This window comes from Geotrypetes seraphini, chromosome 4, assembly GCF_902459505.1.
Source record: "Geotrypetes seraphini chromosome 4, aGeoSer1.1, whole genome shotgun sequence".
Lineage (NCBI taxonomy): Eukaryota > Metazoa > Chordata > Amphibia > Gymnophiona > Dermophiidae > Geotrypetes > Geotrypetes seraphini.
Window position 1 is genome coordinate 67,222,881 of NC_047087.1, and position 24,399 is coordinate 67,247,279.

The 24,399-nt window shown below is 45.3% G+C and overlaps 1 protein-coding gene across 4 annotated transcripts in view; it reads left to right on the top strand.

Moving 5' to 3' along the window:
- The window catches only part of APP (amyloid beta precursor protein), a 338,242-nt gene that overhangs the window by 145,758 nt on the left and 168,085 nt on the right, over positions 1 to 24,399 (top strand). For all 4 annotated transcript variants that reach the window (XM_033941038.1, XM_033941037.1, XM_033941035.1 and 1 more), the window contains exons 4-5: positions 14,442 to 14,554; positions 24,134 to 24,327. In XM_033941038.1, coding sequence (XP_033796929.1) covers positions 14,442 to 14,554; positions 24,134 to 24,327 — 307 coding nt within the window. The remainder of the gene's footprint in view (positions 1 to 14,441; positions 14,555 to 24,133; positions 24,328 to 24,399) is intronic.

Genomic DNA, 24,399 nt, shown 5'->3' on the forward strand with positions numbered 1-24,399 from the left:
CATTTTAGCGCATGTCAATCATGCTTTCCAACTCTACCTTCTTCCTAGAGAGCTTCTTCTGCCCCCCCCCCTCCCCCCCAGTTTGTTTTCTGCAAGTATTTTTGATCTGCTCTTCGGTTTTATTATTTTGGTGTATTTTTGCTTGGAAATCTTTGGAGGCCTGTTGCCTAGAGGTTCCCACTTGGTGGGACCTCTGCCTGGAAGAAGACGCAGACTTGCATGAAAGATGTAGACTCGCATGAAAAACTTCCTATAGTTTAAAGCAACTGAGACTGATCAAACCTTTTCCACAACAATTCTTTGCAAAGTGATGCATGTGGGAAAAAGAAACCCGAACTATAGCTAGGTGATGCTGGGTTCTGTGTCAGGAGTCACTGCCCAGGAAAAGGATCTAAGTGTCATTGTTGAGGATACGTTGAAATCCTCAGCTCAATGTGTGGCAGCGGTGGCTAAGAAAGCAAATAGAGGAATTATCAGGAAATGTAATGTAATTTATTTCTTATATACCGCTAAACTCCGTTAGGATTCTAAGCGGTTTACAGAAAAATAGACAATATTTTTTTTTTATTTTTGGTGCATTAAAATTATAAGTAAAATAGGTACTTAGAAATTCCCTTACTGTCCCGAAGGCTCACAATCTAACTAAAGTACCTGGACAAATGACAATTAGTAGAGTAATGAAGAAATAAAATAGAGAATAGATGAGAAAAAATAAGAAAATAAACATTCTAATAAGACTACAATGATCTAAAGGACTTTGAAAGGTTGAAAAAAGAGGGGAGATAAGAATAGATGCAGAGGGAGAACCGTTGAAGCAATAGAATTCTGGGAAAATTTAAATGAAATTTGAATGATAAAATGAAACAAAATAAGTGGTAAAACAATAAGTGAGATTAAAAAATATATCATAAACTAAAAAGAATTGAAAATAAAATCAAAACAGTCAAAACTGAAGTCCAGCTTGAATGGGCCCCCGAGCCAACCGTTGGTCCGATGGCCAGACTGCAGCCCTCCTCCATCGGCTCTCCCCTGCTGGAATGGGGGAGGAGCGAAGACAGTGTCGGGTGCCCCGCTGGAACGGGCCCCCAAGCCGACCGTTGGTCCGATGGCCGGACTGCAGCCCTCCTCCGTCGGCTCTCCCCTGCTGGCATGGGGGAGGAGCGAAGACAGTGTCGGGTGCCCCGCTGGAACGGGCCCCCGAGCCGACCGTTGGTCCGATGGCCGGACTGCAGCCCTCCTCCGTCGGCTCTCCCCTGCTGGAATGGGGGAGGAGCGAAGACAGTGTCGGGTGCCCCGCTGGAACGGGCCCCCGAGCCGACCGTTGGTCCGATGGCCGGACTGCAGCCCTCCTCCGTCGGCTCTCCCCTGCTGGAATGGAAAGCAAAACTAAAAATGTTACAATGCCCTTGTTTTGTTCTATGGTATGGACACAACATGAATACTGTGTGCAGTTCTGGCTGCCATATCTCAAAAAAGATATAGCAGAATTAGAAAAGGTACAGAGAAGGGCAACAAAAATGATAAAAGGTTTGAGATGATGTCCCTATGAGGAAAGGCTAAAGCAGCTAGGGCTCTTCAGCTTGTCTCAGGGGTAATATGATAAAGGTCTATAAAATACTGAGTGGAGTGTAAAGGGTAGATGAGAATCGCTTGTTCACTCTTTCCAAAAATACTAGGAATAGGGGGCAAGCGACGAAGCTAAGTAGTAGATTTAAAACAAACCAGAGAAAATATTTCTTCACACAACATGTAATTAAACTCTGCAATTCGTTGCTGGAGAATGTGGTGAAATCAGTTAGCTTAGCGGGGTTTAAAAAAGGTTTGGATAATTTCCTAAAAGAGAAGTCCATAGGCCATTATTAAGCTGGCTTGGGGAAATCCACTGCTTCTTCCTAGGATAAGCAGCATAAAATCAGTTTTACTATTTGGAATTTAGCTAGGTACTTGGGACCTGGGATGGCCACCATTGGAAACAGGATACTGGGCTTGATTGTAAAAACCGCTTAGATAACCTTGATAGGCAATATATAAAATCCTAATAAACTTGAAACTTCAGTCTGTCCCAGTATGGCAGTTCTTATGTTTTTAAATGCTAGTCCTAATACAAATAGACGGTTACAATTCACCCTATGCTGACATAACCTCCTCTCAAATGTACAAGTTCCAAATGATTCAGAGCACTGCAATCAGGCTAATCTGTGCCTTAAAAAAAATATGACCCCACCTCTGCTTACTACTGCATGCTTTACTGGCTGCCCGTGAATGTTCAAATCTTGTTTAAACTTTCCTGCATTGTGCACCATGCACTGAAAACCAACTCACCAGAACAGATTGTCCACCTGTTCTCCATCTCCTTCACTTCAACCAGAATCAACAACACTAACCAGCTGATCATCCCTTCATCCAAGGGAGCGAAATATGAATGAATATGCAACACCATCTTCACCTATGTAGCCACAAGAACCTGTAATGACTTTGCAGCATCTATAAGAAAAGACTGAAAACATACTTGTTTGATAAAGTCCTTTCAGCTCAATAACTCTGGCAACCATCCAAACCAGGAACTGGCAGCTATCCTATAATTGTTTCCTCCATGTAACTATACATAACCTTCCTTTCTGATATTATAACTCATCCTTTGGCCATTCTGGCCCTTGAAATGGTGAATCTATCCTACACCCTCCGGACAGCCTCCTACAACAAACAATGTAACCTTCCTCTACAATATGATGTAACTATTTCCCTATAACACTGCATGGGCCTCAATGTGTAAATTGCCTTGAACCTGTCGGACAGCCTCCTACAACAAACAATGGGCTAGATTCACTAAGCAAACCAATCGTGTACCAATCGGTTTGCGAGCCTTTTGTGACCCGATTTACTAGCCTCTGTCCTGATCATTCTCCAATCTGTGCATGCAAATGAGGGGGAATGGCATTCAAATGCAAACAGGAAGCGATTCACTAAAATAAAAAAAGCAACACCGACTGGGCTGGCCGATCCAAAATAAGCGACTGCCCCGAATCTCTCCTGCCTGGCACCCTGACTCGCTGCCCTGCTCTTGCCCCAAATTTCTCCTGCCTGCCATCCCGACTCGCCGCCCTGCTCTTGCCCCAAATCTCTCCTGCCGCCCCGACTCTCCTGTCCTTCCCGGGCTCGCTGGGCTAGTAAAAGTTTTTTTAAAAGGCGCAGCTCTAGACGGCTCTTAGATGCATGTGCAGACCATCTACAGATGGTCTGCTCATGCGTCAGGTTTGCACACTAGCAATCTATGTGGTTGGAGGAGGGGGGCATTCCTTCGATCACCCTCATTTAAATTTTTTTGTTTTGTAAATTGGTCGGGCCTGCATGGATCGGCCACGGATCGGGCATGCAAAGGAGGTTAGTGAATCTAGCCCAATGTAACCTTCCTCTACAATATGATGCAACTATTTTCCTATAACACTGCATGGGCCTCAATGTGTAAATTGCCTTGAACCTGTATTGGATAAGTGTGATTCATAAATTCTCAATAGATTAGATTAGTCTGCTGCTAGCAGGATCAGCCCCTTGGGGAACACCGTGATCTAGCTAGCCAGTCTACTGGTATTTTTTATAGCTCAGGTGCCATTCCCTGTGATTCAGTCAGGTGCTTGAGTGCAGGTTGTTTGGCCTCCTTCCCGGCTTGGCCAGGACTAACAGTGGCTGGCTGCGTGATCCTCCCCCCTTTTTTTGACATAATTTTCTGTGGATTAAGGTTCAATCCAACTGACAGCTAGAAGACTATGTCCATCCAGTGAATCTGTGAGGCAGATTTCTTCTCCCTTGATTCTAGCTGAAATTCTATGCTGAAGCAGGCAGGCACCACGTGGCACAGTGAGTAAGCCTATTGAAGCCTATGGGAAAAATCAGGGGGGGGGGTCCCTAAAAGCTGAATTTGAGTGTTTCTGACTTCAGAGCCCAGGTCCCCCTCCTCTAAAATCGGTATGTATGCGGTGGGAGGGGGCGGTGGAGAAGAGGACGGGGGAGGGATTCCACTGTCCTATGCACCTCTAACCCTCACTGCACCACCGACTCTGTCATCCCTTACTAAATACATTACCTTCTTAACATTATTTTTTTTACAACGCCACAGTTTTGAAAGTAAACATTGCGGTTGTAATCCATGATGCCTGCTGAGATATTTTTGTCAAGATGCAGTAGCTCTGCTATTTAACCAATATTATCAGCAACCCTAACAAAGCCAGGGAGCTCCTTCTACCGCAAATTTGTCTTTACTGGGAAAGCTAACACTCAGCTGGGTTGCTTCGGCAGACAGCTCATCAGCTGGAAAGTGGCGGTAACATGGCCCTTGTATAGGTAATTACTGAGAACTGACCTTGAGAGACTTGCTTCTGGAGGTCCATAGTTACATTGCAAGGGTAAACATAGTGCAAATCAGGAGATTCACCTCCACAAGTCAAGCACAACCAAACAAACAGTGGAGATATCCAATCAAGACTAGTGAGCTGTATATACTTCTCAAATCTATTTTATTCACTTCAGTTGGCTCGACATGTATATGTTTCGGCCACACTGGCCTGCATCAGAAGTCTGTAATTGAGAAGCAAAGCCAGTGCTGGGCAGACTACTAGGGTCTGTGCTCTGATTATGGCTGGACAGATTCAGCTTCCGTAGTTGGAGAGCAAGGCCAGTGCTGGGCAGACTTCTACATTCTGTGGCTCAATCACAGTAGAAGAAGTTTGAAAGAGCTGGCGTGGGGCTTCGATATTATTGGAGAATAAGGATAGAACCGGGAAACTTCTATGGTCTGTGCCCTTAGCATGGCTTCTAGTTTGTTTGGAAGGGTAAACGTAGTTCAGAAAAAACTGCTGAGGTCTTACAATATATATGTGTATTCGTGTGTACGTGCATAGTGAGACAGACATCAACCCCAGGATTCTGCTTCCAACAATGGCAAAAAGAGTAAAACAAATTTTATGTTCCTTATCTTAGAAAAAAAACAATGGATTTTCCCAATTCCATTTTAATAATGGCTTATGGACTTTTCTTTTAGGAAATTATCCAAACTTAGAAACATGATGGCAGATATAGGCCAAATGGCCCATCCAGTCTGCCCATCCACAGTAACCATTATCTCTTCCTCTCTCTAAGAGATCCCATGTGCCTATCCCAGACTTCCTTAAATTCAGACACAATTCAGACAAATCTTTTTTAAACCCTGCTAAACTGACTTCTTTCACCTCATTCTCTGGCAACGAGTTCCAGAGTTTAATTACATAGGGGGGTCTTTAACAAAGCCACTGTAGCAATGCTGCTGCAGTAAATACACCATGGCCTATTCAGTTGCTATGGATTTTGGTACATTTACCGTGGCAGCATTGCTGCTGTTGCTTTCTAAAAGGGGCCTGTACTGAGTGAAGAAATATTTTTTCTGGTTTGTTTTAAATCTACTACTTAGTAGCTTCATTCATGCCTCTAGTCCTAGTATTTTTGGAAAGGGTAAGCATGTGATTCATGTCTACTCATTCCATTTCATTTATTTATTTAGATCTTATTTATTAAATATTTGGTATATTGCCTTTAAGGCCAAAAGGCATTAAAAAAGCAATTAACAGTTTAAAAATTGTAATGACTAACTAGGAGAAAAGATAAGAAAAAAAGATGAAGAAGGAAAAAAGAATCAAGAACAGAGAAAAGAGAAGGAAACAAGAAAAGAAATGCAATATGATAGGAGGGCTGGAAAAAAAAGAAAAAATAGAAACAAGTTCTGCATAAATTATTTTAAGTGAGGAAAATACGAACTCTGTGAGTGTGTGTTTTGTGTGCTGCACTGCTGGTACAGAATTATTTTAGCTGTTGGCACCCTAAACTTGTTTAACTTGTGCTATATGTAGGATGTGTGATGTAGGGGTTTACCATTACTGTGAATATTAGCTACTTATTTTAACTTTTACTGACAGAGGGAATTCACTCTTTTTATGCTCTACTGTCTGTTTCTTTCTCAGCAAATTAAATGCTCTTTTTCTGGTGCTTGCTGCCAGCTGGTACTCCCAAGCCCTGCTCCTGGCTGAGAGCAGTTCTTTGTATTGCTTGTCATTAAACTAATACTGTGTCTTGAGAATCTAATAAATAGATTAAAGATATAGCAAAGGGTTTTCTCCCTTCCTGCCCCTGTGCAGAAAGTACCTGGTTTCTGTGGGAGTGGGAACTGCCACAGATGGAGTTCATGTGTCACAAAATGGTGGCAGGTGAGAGACCCCAGAGGTGGGATGCAACCTCTGGAAATTTTCCACCTTGACAGAACCAGATTCTAAAGCTTCTGTTCTACCAGTCCCATTGGTCATGGAGAAAATAATGCAGGCTAAATTACTATTGGTGCTACATGTTTCACCCGAAAGTTTTTTCAAAGCCACTGATCCCTTATAGAAGCTTCACGCCACTCCAGTAGACCACTTAACCTGCGTGGCATGAAGCTTCTATAAGGGATCAGTGGCTTTGAAAAAACTTTCAGATGAAACATGTCAGCACCGCTATCCCTGAAAGGAAGACCACATTAAAGCTAAGTACTAAATTACACAATGAATTAAAAAAATAATTTATAAGCAACGTTAAGAATATTTATTAAGTACTTATATATAAAAATGCAAATATATGATCCAGTGAGGAAATAGTACTTAAAGCCTGGGACAATGAGAACTTTTGAGTCCTAGGTGGTACTTCTGAGGGTCATTAAAGAAGACTAGTTATGAGGTCAATTCAGAGCATATATTTTTAGTACTCTCCGTGAATGAATGAAACTGATTTGAAACCTTAATAAAGAACATATTGAAAAATTAAATGCGAATATATGAATGGAACATACATACATAAACTGACACACAGATACATCTGATTTTATATATATATATATAGATAAAAAGAAGCAATATACTGTACAATTGTCATTTTATAAATCAGAGTTCTGGCTGCCAAACCTAGAGGAAGAGCTCTTCAGCTAGCAGGGCTTTGTATATAAATGTTTATGAACAGAGTTACAATACTACTTTATCCTAAAGCAAAAAAGAAAAGAAAAAATACAATTTTTTTCTACCTTTGTTGTCTGATTTCTTCTTTCATCTTCTTCTTGTCATTCTCTTCCTTCCATCCACTGTCTGCCTTCTCTTTGCCTCTTCCATATTGCATCTGCTCTATTTCTGTGCTTCTGCCAGAAATTGTCTGCCTCTCCCTTCCATTTCTCTCTCTCTCCCTCTCCCCCTTTTGGTCTGGCACCCATCTTCTTCCCTCCACTTCCCCCATGGTCTGGCATCTCTGTCTTCTTCCCTTCCATCTCTCCCTCCCTCCCCCAGGTGGATTTTAGCATCTCTTTCCTCTTTTCTTCCCTTCAGATCTGGTATCTCTCTCTCTTCTCCCTTTTCTTTTCTGCTCTTCCTTCTCAATTTGTTTTCTACCTCTTGTCTACTTTCTTACTTTCCAGTCCTCAATTTCACTTTCATTGAGTCTACCTACAGCTTACCACCTCTTTCTCTCACCCCTTCCTTTATATCACTAAATTTATTCTCTCCCCCACCAATGTGCTATTTTTCTTTATCCCCCTCCTTCCATCCAGTATGTGCTCTCTCTGTCTTCTCTCCACTTCCTTCCATAGTCTGCTCATCTCTCTATCCTCTCCCATCCAGTGTCTGTTTCCCTCTGTTTCTCCCCTCCAGCGTCTGCTCTCCTTTCTCTCCTCCCCTCTTCCTTTTAGCGTCTGCTCCCTCTCCACTTTCAGCGTCTGCTCCCTTCTCTTTCTCCCCTTCCAACCAGCATCTGCTTCCCTCTCACTCCCCTCCCCATTTCTATCCAGCGTTTGCTCCTCCTTCTCTCTCCACTTCCCTTCAGCATCTGCTCCCCTCTCTCTTCTCTCCTCACTTCCCTTCATCTGTTATCCTCTCCCTCCTCTTCCCTTCAATGCCACTCAACCTCTTCCCCTCGTCTAGCCACCTCGCTCCTTTCCCCTCACCTTTGCCAGCACTCTTCAGAAAGCTCTCTTTCTGAGGTGTCTGGACGTGGTAGACATTCTCACAAGTCCAGTGCGACCACCCCAAAGCTTCTCCTCTGACGCAAGTTGCCCAGTCGGAAACAGGAAGTGTGTCAGAGGAAAAGCTTTGGGGCATTCGCGCGGGACTTGTAAGAACAGTTACCATGTCCGGACACCTCAGAAAGAGAACATTCTGAAGAGCACCCGTGAAGGTGAGGGGAAAGGAGAGAGGTGGTTAGACGAGGGGAAGAGATGCCCGGGTGTTTTGTTTTGTGTGTGTGTGGGGTTAGGGTTAGGCCGCTGGTGGGAGGAACAAGTGCTGCAATCATGAGGAGGGATGCTGACTAGGAGGGGTGGGAAGGGAAGCAACATGGCAAATACTTTACTGCGGGGAACAAGCCCATTCACTGCTCCACGGTGCCTGGTGCTGGTACTGGTGCCCAGACTTGGCCTGATATTGAATATTCAGACATCCAAAAACTGCTGACTGTGACCAGCTGAATTTTTACCTTACACTGCCTTACAGGTGTCAGAAATAAGACGTGTGTAGCTTAAGCCCCCTTCCTCTTTAATCTGTACAACATTTGTGGCCCCCATACTACTTAAGAGGTCTCCAGCCCTTTAAAAGAAGCAAAATAACTGCATGCAGAAGATCTCATTTTATCCTGTACTCCAGAAAGCTTGAAAGAGAATCTGTTAGAGTTGACAGATTTTCCAATCGGAAAATCTGGACCCCTAGATCTACTCCCAAGCCTGCCCAGTTTCGCCCATCCCTACCCCCAGTCCCACTCTAGCCCCGCCCCCCACTTCCTGCTCTTGTCCGCCACTGCCCGCTCTTGTCTGCAAATTGGATCAGACAGGGAGGAAGTCCACGCATGCGTGGATGTCACAAGTGCATGTGACATCATCACGTCACATCCGCAAGTATGCAAACATCCTCTCTGTCCGACGCGATTTTAGGAGGCTTTTCAAAACCCAGACAAAGCTGTCCAGACCCCCGGACATGTCCTCAAAAGGAGAACATGTCTGGGGAAATCCAGACGGCTGGTAACCCTAACTCTAACCCTGGTAGATACCTGCAAATTATTGGCCTACAGATAAACTAGGAAAAGACAAAAGTTACTTTTCCATGTAAATGCCATATAATCATAAAAAAAATACAAATACTGGAGGAGTTATCGTACAGAGCAGCTGGAGCATAATCCACTGGACAGGTATGGGCAAAGAAAACTTGGTATTCTGAGCATCATCAGTTCACCAGGTCACAGTCATGACCCTGCTCCTCTGCAGGCTTATCCTAGGAGTCTGCCTATGGTTTGGGGAGGAGTTGAGTTTTCCTTTGTTACTACTCATCTATCTCAAGTAAATGCAACTTTATACTCGTATGTTACTCTGCTAAATTTGACACTGGTTCTGGGGGGTAAAGTTTAAAGTAACCTGGGGGGGTCTTCATTAGAGGTAATGGCCTTGTATTAGAATAAAGGTGATTTTTTCCCCTTTTATCTCATCTGTAGCCTTTACTTCTACCCCCCTTCCCTCCCCCCCCCCCAGTTTTATTTATTTAGTTGGATTTATATCCCATCCTCCCAGAAGAGCTCAGAATGTGTTACAAGTTTCCATACATAATAAAATGTAACAGGATACATTTATCAGGATGTTAAAAGGGCATGGGGAGTTATAAAAGTCCAAACGCCACATGCCTTGCGGTTTGCTATATGTGCCTTAAAATCTACCTCTGTGCAGTGGAACGTCTGGAATGGAAGTCAATGGAAGGATGTCAGGATAAGAATAAGCATTAGATCTGGTAGACTCATTACTGACCCCTTCACTACAGCAGAGGACAATATGACATTTTTCCATACAGTGGCAGTCCTTCCTCGCAAGAAAGAAAAGTATTAAATTGAGACTGTAAATGATAAAACTTATTGAACTTAAAAAAAAAATGAGACCCTATCACTGAGTGAAAAGAAGAAACCAGGGTGGATAAAAATCAATGTTTTAAATAAAGTGCTTTTTTGAGGAAAAATGTATCCAAAGATAGTTTTCTGTATAAGATATATTATAGTCCAAAAGTTATTCATCATGAATTAAGGATTAGTTTTAAATTATGTAGCATGAGGATGTATATTCATGCAATGTTTAAATTTTTTGGTAAATGAATTCCATTAACTTATTCATAAGGGCAATTTTTCCTATCTAGAAGATATTATCACAAGATGCTTTGGTTTTTAATTTCTCAAAACCATGAATTTGTGTCCGCAGAGATAACATGCTTCTTCACAGCAAAAATCATCCCAACTAGAAATAGCCTGATAGTGGACAATTCTACAACTGGGTGCCTCCATATAGGTGCCTAAGGACTCACAGTGGGAGCCTTTTCTATAATGACATCCGGGTGCCCAGATTCTGTATAGAACTGGTATCAGCATGTCTATCGGCTAACGCACCTTAGTAAAAGGACTACTGAATTGGCAAAATACCCTTACTAGGCTCACTAATTGGAAAAAAAAAATTAATTGTGCAATAGGCACCTATCGCATGGCGCTTAGCAGTACCTAATGCCTAAGTGGGCATTTTTACAGATGGAGCGTGACTTAAACTCTGCTAAGCGCAGTTCTTCAAAAACTTAGGTGCCTGAATTGTAGGCCTTTAAAACCCTGGGCTCTTGCATAACTTACCCTTGTTGTCAAAACTGTCCAAAGGTGGAGTATGAACCAGGTAGTCACCCCAGGCCCCACATATTATGATATTTGCCCCATCCCCAGTGTCTGACATCAGCACTGAGGAAAAAGGCGTGCTTCCATGAATAGCCATCAGCCATAGTCTGGGCCAAGCCAGGTTATACAGTTTTTTAAACACCACTTTCTCATATGTCCCACAGGAGGTGTACAAGGGGGATGCCTGCCTCAGAAGTAGTTGGTGTACAGGAAAAGTGCTGGAGTATATGGGAAAGTAGTGGATATGTTTTTATTTTATGTAATGTTTGATGTTTTAGATTTGTTTTATTGATTTGTCTTAATTTGTACTTTTATGAAGGGTTGAGAGGCTTATAAGCACAGACCTCGAGAGGGACTTTGTGGTGATAGCGTCAGAGGATCTTAAGGCATCAAAAGAATGTGACAAAGGCTGTAGCCAGAAGGATGCTAGGCTGCATAGTGAGAGGCATCTTCAGTAGAAGAAAGGAGGTGCTAATTCCGTTGTACAAGTTATTGTTGAGGTCCCATTTGGAGTATTGTGTTCAGTTTTGCAGGCTGCATCTTGCTACGGACATCAAAAGGCGAGATAGCTCAGAGGAAGGTGAAAAAATATTGTGGGGCTTGTGCTAAAAGATATGTGAGAAGAAACTTGAAGACCTCAATATGTACGGTATATCCTAGAGGAAAAGAGGGATAATAATAATAAAAATTTTATTCTTATATACCGCCATACCGAAAAAGTTGTAGGCGGTTCACAACAAGGTGAGTTAATACATGGGATATAGGGAGGATGATATAAAATGTTTAAATGTTTAAAATATATTAATTTGCAAACTAATCTTTTCTAGAGGCAGAGAAGCAGTAGAACCAGAGGTCAAGTTAAGGCTGCAGTGTGGGAGACTTGGGAGCAATATCAGGAAAATACTTTTCCACAGAAAGGGTGGTAGATGCCTGAGATATCCTCCCACAGGAGGTTGTGAAGTCAAAAATGGTGACGGAATTCTAGAATGTATGGGATAAAGCCAGAGAAACACTATAAATTACCTCATAACTGGAGTGAGCTTTGATAGCAGATTCAGAGGTTGGGAAGTAAGACCAATTCCAGGCAGACGTCGATGCTCTAGGTCCTGTAAATTGCAAAAAACCCCAGATCAGAATCAAGGTTGGAATTGACTTCAACAGTAATTCCGGTAGTTGGGAAGTAGGACTAGTGCAGGACAGACTTCTACTGTCTGTTCCCCAAAATTTCCAGGGAGAGACAAAGATTAAGGGCCTCTTCTACTAAACTGCACTAGCGGTTTTAGCGCCGGTCCCCGAGCTAAAACCGCTAGCGTGGTTTAGTAGAAGAGGGGGTAAGTATACCAGCGTTTAATCAAGAAGAAGTGGAACCCATGCAGAATGCCAGATATGGCCATGCAGGCCTTTTATCTGTCTATGTTTACTGCGTTACTATGGCACTCATTTTCAAACAAGAAAACCATCTCAAAAGCGGCAGATGGACGATTTTCACGCTAAACTGTCTAAAATCACGATTTTCAAAAAAGGCAGGATTGAAACTTTTTTTTTTTTTTGACTGAGTGCGTCCAGAAAGCAAGGAGGCATGATTTGGACAGGACCTGGACGGGCTTACAATCTGGATGTTTTTCTGCAATAATGGAAAAAAAAAAAAGAGTCCAGGGCAGAAAAGAAGTGCATTTTTATCTAGACTTGTTTTAGTCATTACAGTACTTTTCTTATTTATTTATTTATAATTTTAAAACATAAATTCACAAGATTTTCATATCAAAAGTACCTCTCCTTGTGTGTTGCTCTGTACGCCACTTAGTTATAGGCAGACTCTAAATCAGTAGTCTCAAACTCAAACCCATTGCAGGGCCACATTTGGGATTTGTAGGTACTTGGAGGGCCTCAGAAAAAAATAGTTAATGTCTTATTAAAGAAATGACAATTTTGCATGAGGTAAAACTCTTTATAGTTTATAAATCTTTCCTTTTGGCCAAGTCTTAATATTGTAATTTATAGCTAAAGAGACACATGATCAAGAAACTGTTTTATTTTACTTTTGTGATTATGATAAACATACCGAGGGCGGGCTGCATGTGGCCCCCGGGATGCGGGTTTGAGACCATGAAATGAATTGAAGTTTTCTGCTCTTCTACCTAAGATCTTGTAAAGCTCTCACAGTACTCCCAGTGAATCATCATCAGTGACCCAGAAATAACTTGTACTTTGTTTAATGACGCAGTATGAGAGAGGAAATATCCAAAGCCTTTTATCCTGGTAAATAGTCATTTACAAAGGGTAACATGACCTGTCTAAACTTTCCTTGTTTGGAGGTACATGGTGCTTTGGCCAGGATTCACTAATCTGCCAGATCAGCCCGATCCTGGCAGGTCCAGTCAATTCATAAACCAAAAATATGCAGATGGGGGCAATTGGAGGAACACCCCCATCTGCCTGCATGGATCACACATGCGCAGACCATAGGAGCAGCGATCTTTTTTTTTTTTTTTTTTACTTTTTTGTTCTTGTGGCAGGACTTCAGGGAGAATGAACCAAACGCTGCCACCGCCACTAACCCCAACCTGCATGGCTCCCAGAAAGCTGGTCCCGCTCTTGCCAGCTGCCTCACTAATAATAAAAAGATAAATGGAGCCCGTGGTTTTAAACGCTTAGAGCCTGCGGGTTAAAACCACGGGTTTGCACTGTGGGGAAGAGTGGGAGAGTCCAGGCAGGCAGGAAATCATGGCAGTTCGGGGCAGGCAGCAGTTTGGGCAGGCAGGAGAAGAGCATCGGAAAGACGAGCAGCAGGAGATAAGAAGCAAGGCTGAGCAGGGCAGCATTCGGGGCGAGCAGGCAGGAGAGATTGCAGGGCAGAGAGCAGGGCTTCCAGTCAGAAAGACGTTTTCGGCTGGTCCCCAGCAGTCGCTTCTTCAGGTGATCATTTGCATGCACGGATTCGAAGCGGATCGCAGGAGAGGTAAGTGAATCAGGCAGGATGGAAATTTGATAGTAAAGGGGGTCGCAAACCGATCGGTGCACGATTGGTTTGCTTTGTGAATCTAGCCCTTTCACAGTACACATAATTCAGTTTAGGGAGGGCATTCCTGAGACTGGGATAGAGCAACAGTGCACATGAAATTGATGTCCAAATTTGCATTTGATGTTTTTCAGCTTATTTTAACCCACAAACAGAGCAGGTACAAAATCTTTGTACCCTAACACACAATTTTTCCTTGAAACTAAACTTGACCTGGCTCCTTTTACAAATTGGTGCTACCTATTAGTTGCACTGAATGCAAAGAAGCTCATTCGATTCCCCTGGGCTTCCTCATATTCAGCGCACATTGATCGGTAGGCACCGCTTTGTAAAAGGAGCCCTTAGTAACACTGTGGGTTATCTAAAACAGTGGTTCCCAACCCTGTCCTGGAAGACCACCAGGCCAATCGGGTTTTCAGGATAGCCCTAATGAATATGCATGGAGCAGATTTGCATGCCTCTTACTTCCATTATATGCAAATCTCTCTCATACATATTCATTAGGGCTAGCCTGAAAACCTGATTGGCCTGGTGGTCCTCCAGGACAGGGTTGGGAACCACTGATCTAAAAACTGCCTCAGTTTTTCCCAGAATGCTTTGTTCTCTAACTTGGTTGTCAAGACATGGCATGTTTGTCAGTGCTCTGGTTCGCCGGATCTTTGTTTAGTTCTGTGGCATAAATAACACTTTCCATTCTCTTTTTCAGTTGGAGAGTTTGTGAGTGATGCACTACTGGTGCCCGATAAATGCAAATTCCTGCACCAAGAAAGGATGGATATCTGTGAAACGCACCTTCACTGGCATACAGTTGCTAAAGAGGTACTGTACCACTAACAGCATGCTGAGCTATTGGTTATTACACTAGTGTAGGGTAACCATACGGCTCCAGAAAAAGGAGGACGGAATGAGACATCTGGGTTTTGCTTATGTTGCTTTCAATGAAGCAATATGATAACTCTTCACTACTAGTACCCCTATTATTTGTTTGTTGTTACTGTTCCAAAAGTGGCACCTTATTTAGGTGATGGGACAAAAGCGCGCGAGACTTCAGCATGCTGACATTGTGGCGCCGATAATTTGGCACAAGGCACCAGCGCGCCGCCTAAAAACTGACTTTTAAAGAGCTATGACGGGGGGGGTGGGGGGAACCCCCCCACCACTTTACTTCAGACTGTTCGTGCTGCCTTTGGGGGGGAATGCAACCCCCCACATTATAGAGAAAACTTAACTTTTTCCTAAAAAATCGGGAAAAAAGTTAAGTTTACCGTATTTTCAGGCATATAATGCGCGCGTTATACGCGTTTTACCTACCGCGCATACCCCTCGCGCGTTATATGCGTGAGCGCGGTATACAAAAGTTTTAAAACATAGTTCCCACCCCGCCCGACGCCCGATTCACCCCCCCAGCAGGACCGCTCGCACCCCCACCCCGAACGACCGCTCGCACGCGCTCCCACCCGCACCCGCATCCACGATCGGAGCAAGAGGGAGCCCAAGCCCTCTTGCCCGGCCAACTCCCCGACGTCCGATACATCCCCCCCCCCCGGCAGGACCACTCGCACCCCCACCCCGAAGGACCGCCGACTTCCCGACAATATCGGGCCAGAAGGGAGCCCAAACCCTCCTGGCCACGGCGACCCCCTAACCCCACCCCGCACTACATTACGGGCAGGAGGGATCCCAGGCCCTCCTGCCCTCGACGCAAACCCCCCTCCCCCCCCAACGACCGCCCCCCCCAAGAACCTCCGACCGCCCCCCAGCCGACCCGCGATCCCCCTGGTGACCCCCTACGACCCCCCACCCCCCTTCCCCGTACCTTTGGTAGTTGGCCGGACAGACGGGAGCCAAACCCGCCTGTCCGGCAGGCAGCCAACGAAGGAATGAGGCCGGATTGGCCCATCCATCCTAAAGCTCCGCCTACTGGTGGGGCCTAAGGCACGTGGGCCAATCAGAATAGGCCCTGGAACCTTAGGTCCCACCTGGGGGCGCGGCCTGAGGCACATGGGCCCAACCCGACCATGTGCCTCAGGCCGCGCCCCCAGGTGGGACCTAAGGCTCCAGGGCCTATTCTGATTGGCCCACGTGCCTTAGGCCCCACCAGTAGGCGGAGCTTTAGGATGGATGGGCCAATCCGGCCTCATTCCTTCGTTGGCTGCCTGCCGGACAGGCGGGTTTGGCTCCCGTCTGTCCGGCCAACTACCAAAGGTACGGGGAAGGGGGTGGGGGGGTCGTGGGGGTCGCCAGGGGGGTCGCGGGTCGGCTGGGGGGGCGGTCGGAGGTTCTTGGGGGGGGCGGTCGTTGGGGGGAGGGGGGTTTGCGTCGAGGGCAGGAGGGCCTGGGATCCCTCCTGCCCGTAATGTAGTGCGGGGTGGGGTTAGGGGGTCGCCGTGGCCAGGAGGATTTGGGCTCCCTCCTGGCCCGATATTGTTGGGGAGTCGGCGGTCCTTCGGGGGGAGGGATGTATCGGACGTCGGGGGGGGCATCAGGCTTTCAGGATGGGGACAGACCTTCAAGGGGGGACAGTGCACGGAAGTCAGGGGGGGTGAACGGAGAGTCGGGACAACGCACGGAAAGTCAGGGCGGGCGAAAGGAGCGTCGGGCAGCATGCGCGGTATACCCGTGAGTGCGGTATACCAAAGTTTTTGTACATATCATCGTGATTTCTGCGCGCTATACCCGTGTGCGCATTTTATACGGGTGCGCGTTATTTGCGTGAAAATACGGTACTCTGTAATGGAGGGTTCCAACCCCCACCCTATGGCAGCGCGAAGAGTATGAAGTAAACTGGGGGGGTTCCCCAATCACACCCCTCGTCGGAGCTCTTTAAAAGTCACTTATTAGGTGGCACGCTGGTGTCTTGCGCTGAATTGTCGGCGCGCTGAAGTCTCGTGTGCAAATGACTATGAACCCTTATTTATGGTACCACTAGTGGCACACTCTATTCTTTGATTGCTGTTCTAGAAGTGGCATGCCTTTTTTCTTGTGTTTATTCTACTGGTGGCACATCCTGTCCTATGATTACTAATGTAATAGTGAAATACCTCAGTCCTTGTTTATTATACCACTAGATGCATGATCTATTTTTCATTTGTCTTAAATGTGGTTTGTAGCAATATAGCAATTGTGAGCAAAATGTCTATTTACAGACTGAGGCGGAAAATTATGTTGATTAAAATAATTCTACCTGTAGCCCCTTAAAAGTAGAGCAGTAGTTTGGAAACATAAATTTGATTATACTGGCTCTTCAAATGTATATAAACTGATCTCATACATATTTATTGTGGATATTGTGAATGTCCAACTGGCTGACAGGTCAGAAGAACAGATTTGGGAACCACTGAGCCATGGCATCTGTTTCTGGGGGGACTTCTACTTGACAAGGCCCAGAGCTCAGTGGGGGTTGTAAGCTCTGGTAGTGCTTTCTTTTGTTGCTGAAACCTGAGCAGCAAAAAAGCTTCCAACTACATAAACCAATACACTGTGGCTGCTATGGCAGAAGATGGAAGTTAATAGAAACATCTGGTCTCTTAGGCTTCTGCGGCTGACATCATGATTGTTGCTGTTTTCTGGGTTTCATTGCGTCTGGGTAGGTAAAACTAGGATTACCGGATTTTCCAAACGGAACATCCGGACTCCTAGGCCTGCCCCCCAGACCCACCCAGTTCCACCCATCCCCGCCTCTTTATGCCCCAGTCCTGCCCCTGCTGCCTGCTCTCGTTGGGTAGGAGGGCATCTGCTCATGTACGGATGCCCTCCTGCCCAATGGCGATTTGCTGGAAGCTTTTCAAAACCCGGACAAAGTACTTCAAAAGGACATATGTAGTTGCTGTTTCTCTTGCTTGCTTATTGCCTTTCTTAAGATGCCAAACAAACTGTGTATTTGTGGTGGTGATTGCAGTTTTGGGTTAAAATTTTTTATGCCAAGCAGAAGACCTGAAAAAAAAAAACCCCGGTCCGTTGCTGCTTTGCTTACCTCCCTGATGCTAATCGCGCCCAGAAGCCTTCTTCCCGACATCAATTCTGACGTCAGAGAGGACTTCCAGGCCAGCCTGGCTAGCCCAAAACATCCTCTCCAATGTCAGAATTGATGACGGGAAGAAGGCTTCTGGGCGTGATTAGCAGCAGAGAGCTAAGCAGAGCAGCAGCGGCGGTGACCCGGGGGAGTGGGGGGTGGGGTTTAAATCGGGTCTGGAGAGAGGCTTTTTTTTGTGTGTGTGGCAGGGAGGGACAGGATCCGATCGCCTGTTCCATTGTCCCCGCACACAGCTTTGAGACACTGTCTCTGAAAACGGGACATTTTGGCATCCTGAAGCTGTGTGTGGGGACAACGGGACAGGGGATCCAAAAATGGGTACGGTCCCGTTCAAAACCTTAGCCATACCCTAACAAGATTTACAGGTAAGATTCAATGAACCATGGAGTTGCTAAGTACCTAAGTATTATTTACGTTATAGCTCATTTTCAAAAGAAAACTAGCTGAACTGCTTTCATATCTTGCTATTTTGCATTTGAATTGCAGAGAGTTGAGAAGGATGAAGTAGTATGTTTTCTATGAAATTTCATACGATTCTGCAAGGCATGATTGTTTAACTTAGCTAAAATGTGCTTTCTGTGGAAGTCCAAGCAACTGGCACATTCTAGACCTGATGAAAGGCTTTAAAAATTATCCTCAGTCTTCTAGATTACAGTTTTCAAAACCTGTTACTTAATTTCTCATCACAGGTTGAAAACATCTTTTCACTAAGAATCTTGTTATGAGCTAATTTTATAATTTTCTTATGTTTTATTACATATCCCTAGTTAAGACTAGATACTCTTGTAACCCACTCTGAAGCTATTATATGGGCAATGAAGTGTTTTACCTGCCTGAAAGTGAAAAATCAATGCAGCTAAAGAATGTGTGCATTAAGAGGATGTGTTTTGGAAGGGAGCATGTTTTGGTTGGGGAAGTAAAGTTCTGTGCATCCTCTATAATAAAACCTAAATGCGCATGCGCACTTATAACACCGTGATCCCTGCCGCCCTGGTATCTGACTTCGTGGCCGTATTCTATTTGCAGCGCGTGCGGCTGTTTGCGGCACGCGGCGCATGCAGCAGTTGGAAGCCGGCCTACATGAAAAAAATGCTGTCCACAAGAACCAGGAAGCGAAGGACCGCTGCACGCAGTCGCACAATCAACACTAATGTCCTTTTAGGGGGGGGGGGGGGAGAGGAGAAATCGAGCACCCTGGAGCAGGAGGACAGGCAGAGAGTGTGAGCATTGGAGATAGGTGCCGCTGCAGGCACCCTGGCAATGGGAAGAAGAGGAGAGGGCCTGATGATAGGGAGAGACCGCTGGAATTGGTACTGCTGAGCAGGGGGAAGGTAAAAGGAAGGGATAATGGCTACTATTGGACAGGGGGAGCAGGGAAGAAGTGCTGCTGGACAAAGGGGAAGTAAAACCAATAGAGAAGGGGGAGGTAAAAGTAAGGGAAAAGGTCTACTGCTAGACAGTGGGAGCAGAGAAAGGGGGGTGTTGCTGGACAGGGGGAGAAAAAAGTAAAGAAGAAAGGCTGCTAGCACCCATTAATGTAACGTGTTAAAAAACTAGTAGATTATATTTTTATCTTCAAGTGTTATTTAATGTGCAAAAACTGTCTGCAGAAAAAAAAATAAATTAGTATCCACATATAGTTTTCATCTACAAAGTTTCAAATTGAAAATACATATGAATATTTGGTTTGAAACTTGGTGCAAAAGCCATGGATAGAAAGTAGAGCTGTTGGATAATTGAAAATGTTAATTGCAGTTGATCTTGGTATGGCATCGCTGTACTTCTCTGGGCCACAGACAAAGTCTGCAACACAAGCAGGCTTCATCTGCTGGCCCCAAGAGCCTTCCTGCAGCTCTGTCTCGCTTCCTCTGATGCAACTTCCTATTTTTGCAGGAAGGCACTCAGGGCCAGCAGAGGAAGCCTGTTTGCATTGCAGGTGCTGCCCACAACCCAGTCAACTATAGCGATGCCAGACCAAGATTAATCACAGTTAAAATTAATTGTATAAAATATTAGTTAATCATGTTAGTTAATGGGATTAATTCTACCAACAAAAGTTCATAAGGACCAATCCTAATATACAACAACATTAGTATATAAGGGAGTTGTTGTTGTACACAAGTTGATGGGATTAATCCATAAGCCTAATAAAATGGACCAATGAACTCTGAAAATTCCTCCCATTTGGAAGAGAGCTAGGAGACGTGCTCTTTGCTTTATTAAGAATCCATAGAGGAATGACCAAATAGCATAGTGTGCTCAGTCTACGTAATCTGGGTCAGCAGGTGTGCTTCTGTCTGCAGTATTTTTAACTTCAATTCCAGGATGCTAAGAAAAAGGGGCATTGAGAAATCTGGGCAGGTGCACAAAGTACCTTTATATTCTGAGGAATGACAAACCCCCCACATATTTCTATGCATGATTTTTAGTGGTCAGGTCACTATGGGTGGATGGAAAATTATGTAGCATACCAGGTTTCCTATTGGAGCTCTGTAAGAGCCATCCTATAAATGGGACCCTGTATTTAAATGTACTGAATGCTAGCAGTTTCGCAAGTGGCAGCAAAGCAGAGAAGCGCTATTCTGTAAGGGCATGTGTAAGTGGCAAAGCACATAAATTCAAGGGGGCATTTATATGGTTGCAGCATGGGAGGGACATTGGCCATTCCTGTGGCTCCTGAAAAAGGAGGACAGATTGAGGCACCCAGGTTTTACTTCCATTGCTTTCAATGGAAGTAAAACTCAGATGTCTCAATTTGTCCTCATTGCTTTCAGTGGAAGTAAAACCCGGATGTTTCAATCCATCCTCTTTTTTTCTGGAGCCATATGGTAACCCTAGCCATTCCATCACTTATGCATACACTCATAGAATATTGCAAGCAGGGTTGCGCTAGTTACTCTTCAAAAGTAATTAATTATAGTTACAAATTACTTCTCAGTCTGAAGTAATTAATTACAGTAATTAAATTACTCATTTATGAAAGTACCATAATTGGTTACTGATTTCCCTTTACCAGTACTAGAGAATGACACGGTGAAAAAATTGGTCCCCGTCCCCGTCTCACCATCCTCTGCACCGCCCCGTCACCGCCATTCCCTTCACCGCCCCGTCACCGCCACTGCCACCCCATTCACCGCCCCGTCACCGCCACTGCAACCCCATTCACCGTCCCGTCACCGTCACCGCTGCATATATAAAAGCCTCAAACGGGTACGATTTTAAATACTTTTCTTTATTTACGGATAAAGGAAACATTCTTTAAAACTTTAAAACTTAGTTAAATATTTGTTAATAACTATACAAAAACAAACACGACATGTACTTTTAATGCTTACAATGTTAGCCTACATGGTAAGTAGACGCGGCCGCTGTACCTAATCGCGGCAAATCGTGTACCTAATCGTGTACCAAATCGTGTACCTAATCGCGGTCACTATGCTAATCGTGATTAGCATAGTGACCGCGGCTACGGCTGCAAGTCTCCCCTCCCCCCAGCGATCACGGCAGGAGGGCACCCAACCCCTCCTGTAGACCCCCCCCAACGGCCCTCCCGACAATCGCAGCAGAAGGGTACCCAACCCCTCCTGCCGGTCCTCCCAATGGCCTCCCCTAAGATCGCCGGCAGGAGGGTACCCAACCCCTCCTGCTGGACCCTCCCCCAATGAACCCTCCCACCCCGGAACCCCCTTAGTCTTACTTTCCAAGTTGGACCGGACGGCTCCTCACACGTATGGCCAGCAGGCTTGCCTCCGTCCAAATGAGGCGGGCCCGCCCCTACCCTGCCCAACCCACAGGATCCTAGGGCCTGATTGGTCTAGGCACCTAAAGCCACTCCCGCTATAGGAGGGGCCTTAGGTGCTTGGGCCAATCAGGCCCTAGGATCCTGTGGGTTAGGCAGGGGAGGGGAGGGGCGGGCCCGCCTCATTTGGACGGAGGCAGGCCTGCTGGCCAGACGAACGAGGAGCTGTCCGGTCCAACTTGGAAAGTAAGACTAAGGGTGGTGTTTCGGGATGGCGGGGTTTGTTGGGGGAGGGTCCGGCAGGAGGGGTTGGGCACCCTCCTATTGGCGATATAGGGGGCCGTTGGGGGGGCCGGCAGGAGGGGTTGGGCACCCTCCTACCAGTGATCATAGGGGGGCTGTTGGGGAGCTGGCAGGAGGGGTTGGATATCCTCCTGCTGCGATCGTCGGGAGGGCCGTTGGGGGGGGGTTGGGGTAGGCAGGAGGGGATGGGTACCCTCCTGCCGCGATCGTTGGGGAGGGCTGGTTCTGTCGGCATGAAGGGCTGAGCACCTTCCTGCCGGCGATCGTCGGGGGGGGGGGCGGGTTCTATTGGCAGGAAGGATTGATCTGACAAATGAGGAGCCAGTATATTGGGGGGCGGAGTCAATGCGGCAACGTGCAGGTGAAACACAGGTAAATAGCGGTTCCTAGAAGGGGGGACATTGGCCTGCGGGGACAAATCTATTCACCGTTTTTGCGGGCGGTGAAAGGATTTGTCCCCGCGTCTGCGGCGATTTGCTAATGAGGTCACCATAACCCGCAGCCAAACCGCAGCCACGCAGCGGTTCGCTGCGGGGATCGCTCCCCGTGTCATTCTCTAACCAGTACCACATTCACAAATACTTATAGTAAAAGCGTTATGGTACGTTAAGACGTAAAATAAATATCCATCTTATACACAACTCTAATGTGAATGTCGCCTAACTTAGGGCTCCTTTTACGAAGCCGCATTAGCGGCTTTATCGCACGCACATTTTTAGCATGCGCTAACCCCTGCGCTAGTCGAAAAACTACCGCCTGCTCAAGAGGAAGCGGTAGCGGCTAGCATGGTGGCAAATTAGCGCGCGCTATTATGCACATTAAACTGCTAACGCGGCTTCATAAAAAGAGCCCTTAATCTTTTGATGCTTATTCCAAGGAGGTTTGACCAACTCATGCCAACCAGGTATAGTGAATAAGTAGTTAACTATTTTATTGATTACTGCAAGAAAGTAATTAATTACAGTCATTAATTACCAGCAGTATCGCACAACACTGGCTGTCAGTTATGTCTACCCTTGCTGTATTTAGGAGTTCACAGTTACTCTAGGTCAGTGGTCTCAAACTCACAGCCTGGGGACCACATACGGCCTGCCAGGTACTATTTTGAGCCCTCGGTATGTTTATCATAATCACAAAAGTAAAATAAAACAGTTTCTTGATCATATGTCTCTTTAGCTATAAATGACAATATTATTATTAAGACTTAGCCAAAAGGAAAGACTTATAAACTATAAAGAGTTTTACCTCATGCAAAATTGTCATTTCTTCAAGAAGACATTAACTATTTTTTTCTGAGGCCCTCCAAGTACCTACAAATCCCAAATGTGGCCCTGCAAAGGGTTTGAGTTTGAGACCACTGTTCTAGGTCTATGAGTGGTATAATTGAAAGCTCATAACTGTTAGGCATGCCAGTGTAGGGTACACAAGTATAGTCTACAGGAATCTGAGCACCCATATGTCATTATAGAATAGACTTCTGGAGGGAAATTCTATAAAAGGCGTCTAAAGATAGGTGTCAAATAGGCGTCTCAATTAGACACCTTCTGCTTAGGCGCGATTCTACTGTACATAAGGTATGCGCCTATCTTATAGCGCCTAACTCCCAAGTAGGTGTGTTTAGGGGTGAAGAAAGACTTAGGCGCCATTAGGCATGATTCTCTAAAGTACTTAGACGCCTATAATGTAGGCTTTTAAAACCCTGGCCTACATTGTGGGTGCCTAAGTTTTAGTTAGGCACGGTTCTATAATGGACGCATAAGTGTGATTGCCATGAAACAGGTGCCGAACTTTAGGCGCCTATCTTTTCAGGCACCCGGTTACAAAATCAGCATAGGGGTGCCTAAAATGAAGTGCCATCTTATACAATTGCTCCCTAAGGGCTCCTTTTACGAAGGTGTGTTAGGGCCTTAACGCACGAAAGAGTGACCGCTAAAATGACACGCACGCTAGCCGCTACTGCCTCCTCTTGAACAGGCAGTAGCTTTTTGGCTAGTGCGCTAAAAACACTAGCGCACCTTCGTAAAAGGAGCCCTAAGTGTACTCAGGAAGCATTCGGGAGGAATGAAGAGAGAAGAACAGTCAGTTTAGGTGATTTAATTTTCAGAGTGTGTTTTGTAGCCCAACCGTTAACATCTTCTGCAGAGCAGGCGCAAAGTCTCTTGGTACCTATAGCTCTGACTGGAACGTGAATGTTAAAGGAAAAATTTTCCATAGTGTTCCCTCTGAATGTTCACTTGTAGATCATGGTGCTACAGGCAATGCAAGGGTTTAAAAAAACAGTCCCCATTAAGGTAAATCTTTCAGCTGTCATCTTTCTGTCTAGTCCTGCAGTGAGAAGAGCACGAATCTTCATGATTATGGCATGCTCCTTCCATGTGGAATCGACAGGTTCCGTGGTGTGGAATTTGTCTGCTGTCCAGTAGCAGACGAAGGTGACAATCCTGATTCAGCTGATGCAGAAGATGACGATTCAGATGTCTGGTGGGGAGGCGCAGAAGCAGATTATGTAGATACCAGGTAAGACTGGCAGGCGTTTTTGATCTTATTCCTGGGTTTTAATGACTATCAGGGGATAATTCAGAATGATTG